The following is a 13,173-nucleotide window of genomic DNA, read 5'->3' as shown; positions in this document are numbered from 1 at the left end:
GCATATTTAAAAATCCTACTCACCCCAGACATTCTCTCTTCCCCTCTCCTCCCTTGAACAGAAGATGAAAAAGCCTGAAAGCATTGACCACTGGGTTAAAGTACAGCTTCTACTCCACTATTCTAAGACGTTGATTGGTTCCCTAGGATGATAAGCAACCAACCTCATAGTGATCTTGCATCTTAATTGTTTATCTACACTGCTTTTCTCTATAGCTGTTACTCTTTATTCAGCATCTCTTATTGTTTTACCTTGTACTAACTCAATGCACTCTGTAATAAATTGATCTATATAAACAATATGGAGGACAAGCTTTTTACTGTACTTCGGTATATGTGGCAATAATAAGCCATTAATAAAGATTGTTCTACTTCTACCACTCCCACTTTCCTGTTCGTCACCTCCTCCTCCACCCACCACCCCAGCCCTCCAATTTGAATGATATCTTGCCTATTAAATCATCTTACAAATTACTGCTCTCTCTGCACTTGTTGTTTTTAATCATGAAAATAGCAGATATTTTGAAGATGTCAAAAAAGCAGAGCTTCAGTTTCATGTGCATCCTGGATTCTGCATCAAACTGGCATGAATTTTCCTTTCCCTGTCTATAATCAAGTCTAAAAAAACACCTAGAATTAAAATACTCAGGTTATTCTCCCCTCCAAATATCTGAATCTCAGATTGAAATAATATTTTATAATTTCTGTCCTTCCTGTTTAAGTAGTTGGTGATTCCATCTTTCAGTTAGTAGGAATAACCTGCTTCTTTAAGCAGCTAGTTGCAGGAACGGAAAACAAACTGCAGCATAACTAGCAAGTCTAAACTGCTCCTGTTTGAAATGTATGCCTGTGTGGAGTTATTAAACAGCAATCAACAGAAATCCTAACCCAAAGTCACAAGTTTAATTACAGCAACCCAACTGCTATTTGTGCTCTGATTAGCTAATTCAGAGCAGAACAGAAACTGAATATGATCTTCAAATTTAAGGTCATGCACACTTTTATTTCACTGCACCCCTCACCACCTGTTCTACAATATTTTATGCATTGAACCATTACACATAGATAATGCATATAGTTCACAACTGAAAAAGTGATGTGATACCAAAGCTTAAGAAAAAGGGTAGGAAAAGATAGATACATACCTAACTTCAATGATGAACATTTCAGCAGTTCAACAGCCTTCTCCACTGCTTCAACAAATAACCTTAAAAATTAGATTTTACAGCTCTGCTTACCTCTATGCTGAAATATCCTCGGTCCACATAATCGCCAAGGAAGAGATATCTGGTGCTGGCTGGTGACCCTCCCACTTCAAACAGCTTCATCAGGTCAAAGAACTGACCATGAATATCCCCACATACTGGAAGAAAACAGCAGCTGCATTTTAAACTCAAACCCACATTGATCCTCTAGACCAAAAGATACCATCCATGAAAATGTACAATGGAAAAATATACATTCAATAATTTTGTGGCTTAAATAATAATGAAATTAAAATGTACCAAAGTACCACATAAATTTGCCACTCCAAACTGTTTGTTTCAAAGTTTAGACAGAATTATGTGACTTCTGTTTTAATTTATAGTACTACCATTTTAGAATGACAAGCTTCAAAACTTGAAACCAGCAAGAAAAGCAACCTGAAATAAAATCAATAAAGGAATGTTAACTTCCACCTGCTGGAATTTTATTTTACATACAACCATGCTTAACCAGGTATATGAAATGATCGCTTATGATGCAGAGATTTAATTCAGAAATTATGTATTCAACAGTGAATTAAAAGTACAGTTACAGGATCACGTACCAACAGTTAACTGTTTAGCTACCGTAAATTAAGGATCAATTAGCTGAACTTTGTCTAGTGCAGCACCTGCTGCAATTCCTTGCAGTGATCGGTCTTGCTGACTAACTTCTCAACTGAGCTAGGGACAAGAAGAAAAAGATTAGAAAAAGCGTGACAAAGCATGGATTAATCCTTTTTGCTTGTTTCGTATTGTACATCTCAGCTTTGAAGTGCCACTCAACTTCCTGCAAAACCAAAGGTATATCTCATGATCGCCTAACCTGATTTGAGTAGCCAGGGTACTGCTCATGCTGCACGCAGTGGTGCTAGAAAGTTTGTGAACCCTATAAAATTTTCTCTGTTTCTGCATAAGTATGGCCTAAAATATGATCTAATCTTCACTCAAGTCCTATAGCTAAAGAGTACCTAGTTAAATAAATAACACAAAAAAAATTATACTTATTAATTTATTTATTGAGAAAAATGATCCAATATTACAATAATTTGTTGGAAAAAGTATGTGAACCTCTGGGGTAATGCCTTCTACAAGAGCTACTTGGAGGCAGGCATTCCAATCAATGAGATGAGATTGGATGTGTGGATTGTAGAGATGCCCTGCCCTATAAAAAAAAGACACACAAAGTCAGGTTACCAACAAAGCCTGCTATTCTCCCGCGTGACAGGCGGGGATACTAACCACTATACTAACGAGGAACTAGAGTCTGCTATTCTCAAGAAAGATCTACTTATGTGTACTATGCCTCAATCAAAACTACTTTCTTCTGGCGCTGTCACGAGAGGACAGCCAGCCAGGTTGAACAACCTTGCAACAATAATTTCTTTGGAATAAATAAAGTTTTATCTCATCTTATTTTATACTTCAGAAGAATTGTAGCGATGAAGCTGGAAAAGGCTACAAGAGCACTTCTAAAGACTTGTGTATTCACCAGTCCACAGTTGGAGAAATTGTCTATAAATGGAGGAACTCTGTACTATTGCTACTCTCCCTGGGAGTGGGCATTCTGCAAAGATCACACCAAGGGCACAAGGTGCAATGCCAAAGGAGGTGAAAAAGAACTCATGGGTAACCTGCAGAAATCTCTAGAACTTCCTAAATTCTCTATTCATGTGAAAATTGCTGCACATCTCAAGTTTGCAAAAGACGACCTAGATGTTCTACAACACTTCTGGGACAATGCTTTGTGGACAGATAAGACAAAAGTTGAACTTTTTGGAAGAAATGCACATTGCTAGGTTTGGAGGGAAAAGGGCATTGCACACCAACACCAAAATCTCAACCCAACTGTGAAGCATCTTGGAAGGGCTGTGATGCTTACAATTGTTGAGAGAACAATGAACTCAAAATTGCATCAAGACATTATACAGGAGAATTCCAGGCTAGCAGCCCATCACCTGAAGCTTAAAAGAAGTTGGATAATGCAACAAGACAATGATCGGAAAAGCAAAAGTAAATCAACAACAGAGAAAAAAATTCATGTTTTGGAATGGCCAAGTTAATGATGTCCTATACAAATGTGGAAGAACCAGAAGCAAACAGCTCATGCAAAGAAGCCCACCAACATCCCAGAGTTGAAGCAGTTTTGTAAGGAGGAATGGCATAAAATTCCGCCAAGCCGATGTGCAGGATTGATCACCAGTTACCAGAAACATGAGATGAAGTTACTGCTGTACAAGTCATCTAAAGTTATTGAAGGTCATACCAGTTACTGAAAGCAAAGGTTCACATATTTTTCAACAAATACATGTAATAGCAGATCATTTTTCTCAATAAATAAATGAACATGTATGTTTTTTTGTGTTATTTATTTAATTGGGTTCTCTTTATCTAGTTTTAGGACACATGAAGATCTAATCACACTTTAGGTCATAGTTATGCAGAAATAGAGAAAATTCTACAGGGTTCACAAACTCTCCAGCACCACTGTATGTGAAATATGGACCTAACTCGCTTTGGCAACCTCAGTGAAACGTTCATGACTCTTTCAGATGCTGACTGATCAGCACAATATTTACAGTAACTTGTGATTTTTGAAATCTTAATATACATAGCTTATCTTCCTACAATCTTTGGTAGAATTTACAAAGACCTAAAAAGCTAAATTGGGAAAACATAGCCACGTGACCAAGGTTGGAATCTATGTTCAGCTCAACTACATTCACTTCAGACATCATTTGAACAGCAAGATTGATTTTCTTCTGCCAAATACCTGATAAAGAACAGTATAAAATGACCAGATATAAAAGGTGTCAAATTCCACAGTTCCATTTCTAAATCTGACAAGAACAGCAAACATAAACACACACAGCTGAGCACATAAAAATGGATCAGTTATTCTAACTGAGTTTGCATCAGGTTCCTAATGAGATGAAAGGGAGAGGAGAAAGGAAATTTGACACTTCAACCAGTGAGAGACTAATCTAGTGTAAAGTATGGCTCTCAATGCCTTACCTGTTATTGGTGCTTCAACTTCAATCATTGTCTTTTCTCTCCTCAGAATTGCAGCTCCCTCATTAATAATTCTAAGTGCAATTTCTTCATCCACACGACCTTCTTTAATTAAATGATTTTTCAAAACGTCCACCTTGGGTTTGCCATCAACATTGAAGATCTCCTCAAATGTCAAATGATTGGTTGGTGGAAAGGGGACAGCTGCAAGAAAGAGATACAGATAATACAATAAGGTGTCATTTCTTATGTATGAATGCAGCAGACAACAATTAACATCACTGCCAGACTGTATTGATCTGAAAATCAGAATCAATTCCAAAGGATTGTACAAGCTGTCCCCAAGTTACGAACACCTGACTTAAGAACACTCCAACACATGCAGAAGCTCCTGTAATATTACGGAATTCAAAAATACATTGTATGAATATACATATTTATATGAATACTCATTATTCTGAATGACAGAATTAGTTTCCTCTCTCGCTACTTCTAGTTAGAGTTCCAATCAGTATTGTGCATTTTTGATGCCATTCGTTATTCTACTATGGAGGTACAATTACCATAAGTGATTTTCCAACTTAAAAACTGTAAAAACTGAACCCCCTCATTGCCCAGCACGGTGTCAACATCACAGAAGCTGAAAGTACATGAGAGAGAATGAAGTGGAAACTAAAATGAGCACACATTTAAAAGAACTGTGAATGGCAGCTCAATTGAATGACACGGTGATTCTTCCTTTCCTCATTCTTCCTCCCTGTGTTGTTATCACACACAGCTTTGTAGAAGAACAAGCTCTTCTACATGGCCTTGTGTCACAAGGATTATAAAACTGCAGGCTTAATCTGTAGCACTACACTGGTCTGAATTCTACAATAGGGTGTTATAGCTGACAATAGGGTTGCAATGCCCTAAAATGGTTGAATTAATTTCAACTCTCAACATTCAGGTCAATAAATGGGTGAGGTACCGTAAAACCTGTAACACCTTTGGAATAACTAGCAGAAGCAACGTGATCATCAGGATCAATATCACTCGAGGACTTAACAGGACGAAATCAGTAAAGATTTATAAAACTTTCATTGAGATGTAAATATGCAAAATGCATTAATTTGATCATAATATTCATTTGTAAACTTCCAGATAAACTAAAGATAAACTCCAGCAATTAAAAAAAAATTTCAAAATGTGAAGATTAATTATAAAAATACCTTCAAACCAGAATTACTAAATTCAGTCATATTGAAGTCTCCACTATTTCACAGAAAATATGATCTTACAAAATGATTATCACCAGCTTGTCTATGCTCACTGAGTCAGACATATATTCAGTTCTAACCCTAGGCCAGTATTTAGTGAGCACTACATTCTCAGATATGCTATCCTTCAAGAGTTTGAATCCCAGTCTAGAGTTCATAACACATCTCAAACTATCATGGAACTCTCCTGCTGGAGACACAAGAAAGACTCAGAAGGTCAGGCACATCGCTCTGGTTCAAGATTCTTCATCTTCCCTGGAAGAAAGAGAGGAGACAGACAGTATAAAAGGGTGGGCAGAGGGTGTAGAGTAAGAACTGGTGGGTGATAGGTGAACACAGCTATGTAAAGATAAATTTTCCTGGTGACTAGCCAACATTTCTCCCTTAACCAACCTGACCACAAATAATTGGTCATTTAACCCATTTGCTATTTATGGGACCTTGCATTGCACAGCTGCACTTTGTATTTGCCTAGAGAGTGAAAATGATTATGATAAAATAGAATTTATTTAGTATGATGCATCTTGGGGCAGAGCAACAACAAGATAATGTACAAAGCTAAGTTCCTCTTTATAGACATGACAAAATAAATTCTCAATCTTGTTTACCATTGTTAACTTGTAAACTTGTGACCTCACCTCACTCACCTGAGAAAAGGATTTTGGGATCTCAGATTCACTATTTTCAAAAAGTGATATGAATTATAATAACTACAAAAGTGCCTGCCTGCCTGCAATCTGCCACTAAGATAGTCAACTTCCCAGTGGTTAAAGAGTTTCTCCCAGAGATGCAATGAAGACCTCAGCCATGAGGAAGCACAATGGATGTGATCTGGAGAGCAGAATAAAAACAAGAGAAATGCAAAATTATATGTGGTCTTCTTAGTGTCCATTAGCAGACAGGAATTATGGAGGACCTTCTTAAAACTGGCTGGCTGACAAGTCTTCATCATTCTAACTACTACAAGATACAAACAATGACATTCAACAACAGATCAATGACACAGATTGCAATGCAGATTGGGATAAAGCAAGGCTGTATCGTCCTTCCTATCTACCTGCCCATCCTTACATTGCAATACCTTCATTTCAGCCCCTAAAGTGTCCTGACAAATTGGGAATAATTCATAAAACTTGGGAAAATACAAGGCATCCTCAGATGGAAGGGCTGGACCAAAATCACAACTACCTTGATGACCAAGTTAAAGTACACAGATGAATGCTTTCTACATCAGAATTACCTCCTTGACCAAGCTAAAGTACATAGATGAATGCTCTCTAGGTGCACGCTTAGCGACAGCAACATTCTAAATAGCTTTCACTACTCATATTTACATGCAAAGGGTTGCTCTCATGTTTAACATCTTAAGAGATTGGATGGGATGAGAATGTTTTCCTTGGAGCAAAGGAGGCTGAGGTGAAGTTTATAAAATCACAGAGAGCATATATAAAATGTATCGTCTTTTTCCGTGGGTAGGGGAGTCAAAATCTAGAATACGTAGAGTTTAGGTGAAAGAAGAAACATTTAAAAGAGAGGCAGGCTTTTCCACCCAGGTAGTGGTAGGTATATAGTACACACTACCAGAGTAAGTGATAAAAGCAGGCACAATTACAACAAAAGATATTTACACAAGTACGTGGATAGGAAAGGCTTAGAGGAATATGGGGCAGATGCCGGCTAATGGACTAGGTTGGGAAGATATGGACAAGCTGGGCTGCAGGACCAATTTCCAGGATATATGCATGCTTCTCACTGCTGCCATCATGGAGGTGGTACAGGAGCCTCAGGATCCACACCACCAAATTCAAGAACAGTTATCAAACCAGTGGGGGATAACTTCATTCATCCTCACTCACCGCAACACTGAACTGTTCCCACAACCTTTAGAACCAATATTCATTGCTTATTTATCATTATTTTCTTCTTTTTCTCTTTGCATAAACTGTGCATACCCACAAGGAATTTAATCTCAAGAGTTATATATAGTGCCAACATATATATCGATAATAAACTTACTTTGGACTTTGTATGACTCTATAATTCTAAGACCAACATCCTTCACCAATCTGATAGTCATTAGCGAAATGCACTATATACATGTGAAAGATTTGGCAAAGAACTACCGGAAAGGATAGAAAATTCAATATCCGCAGCCTCTGATCACGGGCTCCAGATGGAAAGCCACATAATGCAAATGCCTCAAATCAGACTCATAGCAGATACTTCAATAATTTGTTTGGATATATTGGATTCCAGAAAAATATATATATTTTTGCGCATCTATGGTTTTCTTTTTGATGTGATAGGATCTCTTGAATTTCAACAGTCACAGAACAGTATGATGGGGCATTTTGGGTTTTAGACCGACTTAATGAAAGAATATTACATCTGCTAAATGATACAGCATTCAAAATATTGGCTGTATGAAATGTTGTATTGAAATTTCTTTTCATTTCAAACCTTTCCTATCTAAAAATGTCCAACATTTCTGTAGCACAAAAAGTGCAAAGGTCACGCAAGACACTGACCACAAGGAAAACAGGAAGGGATATCCTTACTGGGAAACCCTGCTACTGTGTTAAATCAATCTTAACTTATGGAAATGGGACCATCACAGCCAAAAATACATATCACTCAAATACCATATCCAATGACATTACTTTAGAGTGGCACAACTGAAAACTATCTCAGACATTTGGTGTTAGGTGTTCGGATATCAGCAGGGAAGAACAATATTCTTTGAAGGAAAACTTGACAACAACTTTAAAGGAAAAAAATGAACGATTACATAATACAAATCAGTCAGGAATATAGTTAACTTGGACAACAGCACAGACAGCCCAAGAGTGTGCTGAATATAGCTGATCACAGCAGCGCATCGCTGCTATTTGAGAAGATCGACATTTAGCAGTGGATTACTGTGGAATTTTTGCATGCAAAAACAAGATCGATTGGGGGTTTCCTAATCTTACACGTTCATTTTTATTTCAGTTTTGCCTCTTTTAAAAGGTACTAGTATCTGTTTTGATTTACATGGTTCTAGACACTCATGTTCTTAAATAATTATGTTGAGGTCTGTGCCCAGTGTATCCACAGTTTCTCATAAGGCAGCGTCCCAGTAGCACAAACTCCCACAAATTTGTTGTATGTCGTACATGCAATTTGTGCCTGAATGTTTATGGTTTGTAACCACGATACATTGTAAGCACAAGTGCCCTACCAATCAGAAAGCAAGCATTCTGTAAATAAAGGAATGGGGAGGGGGCAGTTTGGGGCATAGTGTAAAAAGAATGGTTCATTACTCATAGGTGATTTTTAATCTTAGTGTAGACTGGATTAATCAAATTGGAAATGGTAGTCACAAAGATGATTTCTTAGGATATATTCAGGATAATATAAATGAGCAATATGCTATGAAGCTACACACACAAAATGCTGGTGGAACGCAGCAGGCCAGGCAGCATCTATAGGAAGAAGCACTATCGACATTTCAGACTGAGACCCTTCGTCAGGACTAACTGAAAGGAAAGATAGTAAGAGATTTGAAAGTCGGAGGGGGAAGGGGAAATGCAAAATGACAGGAGAAGACCGGAGGGGATGGGGTGAAGCTAAGAGCTGGAAAGGTAATTGGCAAAAGGGATACAGAGCTGGAGAAGGGAAAGGATCATGGGACGGGAGGCCTAGGGAGAAAGAAAGGGGGAGGGGAGCACCAGAGGGAGATGGAGAACAGGCAGAGTGATGGGCAGAGAGAGAGAAGGGGGGGGGGGGGGGGGAAGAAAACTAAATATATCAGGGATGGGGTAAGAAGGGGAAGAGGGGCATTAGAGCATTAACGGAAGTTACAGAAGTCAATGTTCATGCCATCAGGTTGGAGGCTATCCAGACGGTATATAAGGTGTTGTTCCTCCAACCTGAGTGTGGCTTCATCTTGACAGTAGAGGAGGCCATGGATAGACATATCAGAATGGGAATGGGACGTGGAATTAAAATGTGTGGCCATTGGAAGATCCTGCTTTTTCTGGCGGACAGACCATAGGTGTTCAGCTAAACGGTCTCCCAGTCTGCGTTGGGTCTCACCAATATATAAAAGGCCGCACCGGGAGCACCAGACGCAGTATACCACACCAGCCGACTCACAGGTGAAGTGTCGCCTCACCTGGAAGGACTGTCTGGGGCCCTGAATGGTGGTGAGGGAGGAAGTGTAAGGACAGGTGCAGCACTTGTTCCACTTACAAGGATAAGTGCCAGGAGGGAGATCGGTGGGAAGGGATGGGGGGGACGAATGGGCAAGGGAGTCGCGTAGGGAGAGATCCCTGTGGAAAGCAGAGTGGGGGGAGGGAAAGATGTGCTTGGTAGTGGGATCCCGTTGGAGGTGGAGGTGGCGGTGGCAGTGGCCACACATTTTAATATGTTACAAATAGGATACTGAATGATCCCATAGAAATAAAGTACTGTGCAAAATTCTTAAGCACATATATATAGCTAGGGCACCCAAGACTCTTGCTCAGTACTTTATCTGTCAACATGGAAAGGAGAGCAAGTTTGTAAATCTGGCAGGAGCAAAAAACATTGGGAATGGCGAGGGTGGAGTGCCACGGGCAGGGTGTGGGGTGAGTGGCAGAGAATGAATGTAGGGGCGGTGAGATGTCAGGGTGCAAACATATCCAGCCCTGAGACATCAAGCAAGGTAATCTGATTGCAAACAATTGGTTTATTGATCAATACAGAATGTCTCTCTCTGGTGCTTCCCACTCCCTCCCCTCTCACTTCCCCTTTTGCCAACCATCATTCTCCTTCCCCTGCCTCCTTTCCACTCTCAGTCCACAACTGAGACCCATATCAGAATTAGGTTTATCATCACTCACATATGTCATATAATTTGTTTTTTTTGCAGCAGCAATACAGTGCAATAACCATCTGGCAGTGTATTGGCACCAGCACCAGAATTCAAGGCAAATGGTCCCAAGGTCAAATCTGGCCAGTTCCTTACATGCTTTCCACCTGTGTAAGGTTGAGCAAAGAAATGGCAGATGGGATACAGTGTCAGGAAGTGTATGGTCATGCACTTTAGAAGGTGAAATGAAAGGGTTGACTATTTTCTAAATGGTGAGAAATTATCAAAACCTGAGGTGCAAAGGGACTTGGGAGCCCTTGTGTAAGATTCCCTAAAGCTTAATTTAAGGGAGGAAGGCAAATGCAATATTAGCATTCATTTCAAGAGGACTAGAATATAAAAGTAAGGATGTAATGTTGAAATTTTATAAAGCACCTGTGAGGCCTCACTTGGCGTATTGTGAGCAGGTTTGGGCCCCTTAGAAAGGATGTGTTAAAACTGGAGAGGGTTCAAAGAAGGTCCACAAAAACGATTCCAGAATTGAATGACTTGTTATATGAAGAGTGTGTGATGGCTCTAGGCCAGTACTCACTGGAATTCAATAAAATGAGAGGTGACCTCATTGAAACCTTTCAAATGTTGAAAGGCCTTGAAAGTCCTCAAATGTAGAGTGGATGAGGGGAGGGTGTTTCCCCTGATCTTATCTAAGACAGCCTTAGAATAGAGGGGTGCCCTTTTAGAACAGAGATAAGGAAGAATTTCTTTAGCCAGAGTGGTGAATCTGTGGAATTTTTTGCTACAGGCAGCTGCAGAGGCCAAGTCTTTATGTATATTTAAGACAAATGTTGATAGATGCTTGACTGGTCAGGGTGAAGGGATACAGGGAGAAGGCAGGAGATTGGAGCTGAGAGGAAAATTAGATCAGCCATGATGAAATCGTGGAGCAGACTCGATGGGCTGAATGGTCTGATTCTGCTCCTACATCTTTTGACCTTATGGTGTTAAGTAGAAAAATATAACATAAAAAGCAGCAGAAGTTATCGGCATGACAGAAGATTGGTTTAAGTTCAGAATCCATAAATGGAGGGCTGAATATAATCAAGGAGAAAATTAAGGACAAATTAGCCAGAAGTATACAAACTAATGAAAGAGCTTAAGTGAAGTGCAAAGAGAGAACAAACATAGGCCTCTTGGAGATTGCGTAGAAATTAAATGGCCATCATTTATCAGTGGTAGATGGTCCTACAAGCATGAAATTAACCAAACAAAAATAGATTTTAGCTACCCTTAGCATCCCTAAAGAATAAGTATTAAGTGAAGTGATGGGGTTGAAGACTAGCAAATTCCCTAGCTCTGATGACTTGTAGCTGATAATTCTAAAAGAAGTGGTCACCAAAATAGAGGATGCATCAGTTTTTGATTTTCCAGGCATCTTTAGAGGAGGTACAGAAGCACCAGAAAACTGCCAATATAACTGTGCTCAAAAAGAATGAAGGCCAAAGAGCACATAGTGATAACCTGGTTTGTCTAATCTCTTATTTTTCTAATATCACCTGTAAAGTTGTGCTGGAACATGAGATGCAGGAGCCAACTTAAATGGCATTCTGGGCTGCAACTGAGGAAAATGTTCCACCTGACTTTCCCTTCCAGGAGTTTTGATGGGGTACAACAGTAGTCATAGTCAGATTATTGGCAGATGGGGAAATGGTTCACAGAAAGGGTAGGGGTTGATGAGGGCCCAAGGAGTAACTATGCAAATTACTTACACTGCATATAAACCAGGCCTGTGTTGTATTAGCAATACACACAAAATGCTGGTGGAACACAGCAGGCCAGGCAGCATCTATAGGGAGAAGCGCTGTTGATGTTTCGGGCCGAGACCCTTCGTCAGGATTTCCTCGTGTTTGCTGTGTCGTATTAGTAAGGCCACAATTTCCTGGCACTGTTCAACAATGGGTATCCCAGGCCAAGTGATCCACATTCCCTACCTGTAGTTCAAAATGAATAATGTACAGGGAATGATGCAAATAAAACTTGGAATAACACATAGGTGACCACAGATCACAGGTGAAAGACATCAGGATGTGCTAACTTTTCCATGTGATTCAGAAATGGTCATTATTACATTTCATTGTAAGGGACAATATTTTCAATTTGCAACTGCATACTGCTGAAACTAAACAGCACTACAAAACTAAATTCCCCAGCAACTGAGTATAAAAACTATGACCTAAGTAATTCCTGACTTAATCACTTAAGGATATGAGAGAAAAGTACTTATATTAAACATCTGGAACACTAAACCCCCACCAACCTACCCCAATCATACAACACCACTCTCAGAAAATAAAGATCCATGGTAAGACATTGGGAAACACAGACAATTTCTATTAATTTGGGTGCTACCTTTCATAGTAAGCAGATATTGATGTAATTACCAATGTCTTTAGCCATCGAAGAAAAGGTGCTTGAAGATCAAGACTCAAACCAGCCATATCATTTGTGATCTATCAACCTCTTTAACTAACTTGATCAATGTCAATAACATATTCCTCCATAATGCATACATGCAGTAAAGGAGTTGCCAATGCAGTTCACTGATTGGATTCCACGTTCTGGAAGTCCTCTATTCCCAATTTTAAATAAACTTCCATGTCCCTAATGAACATTGATCATCACCATTCAATACTACTCCCATTTTTGTGAGACATTACGATTACAGGTATGAATTCCCATCAATAGTTACTAGCATCCAGATTGTCTGAGGAAAGCTGCAGTGTTTGTGGTCAAGTTTCTACATTTACATACTAGCTGTAATAGTTTTT

At 39.3% G+C, this 13,173-nt stretch overlaps 2 protein-coding genes across 4 annotated transcripts in view; one reads left to right on the top strand and one right to left on the bottom strand.

The window, feature by feature from the left end:
- LOC140714474 (fatty acid-binding protein, intestinal-like) overlaps positions 1–13,173 on the top strand; it is a 559,271-nt gene that overhangs the window by 258,483 nt on the left and 287,615 nt on the right. The gene's annotated exons all lie outside the window — the stretch shown is intronic.
- Positions 1–13,173, bottom strand: part of LOC140714197 (serine/threonine-protein phosphatase 2B catalytic subunit beta isoform) — a 97,033-nt gene that overhangs the window by 45,601 nt on the left and 38,259 nt on the right. For all 3 annotated transcript variants that reach the window (XM_073025112.1, XM_073025110.1, XM_073025111.1), the window contains exons 2-3: positions 4,259–4,459; positions 1,238–1,362 (exon numbers count right to left, since the gene is read on the bottom strand). In XM_073025112.1, the coding sequence (XP_072881213.1) occupies positions 1,238–1,362; positions 4,259–4,459 (326 nt within the window). The remainder of the gene's footprint in view (positions 1–1,237; positions 1,363–4,258; positions 4,460–13,173) is intronic.

This window comes from Hemitrygon akajei, chromosome 21, assembly GCF_048418815.1.
Source record: "Hemitrygon akajei chromosome 21, sHemAka1.3, whole genome shotgun sequence".
NCBI lineage: Eukaryota > Metazoa > Chordata > Chondrichthyes > Myliobatiformes > Dasyatidae > Hemitrygon > Hemitrygon akajei.
Note: the sequence above shows the minus strand (reverse complement) of the source record. Positions and strands in the feature narration are given on the sequence as shown.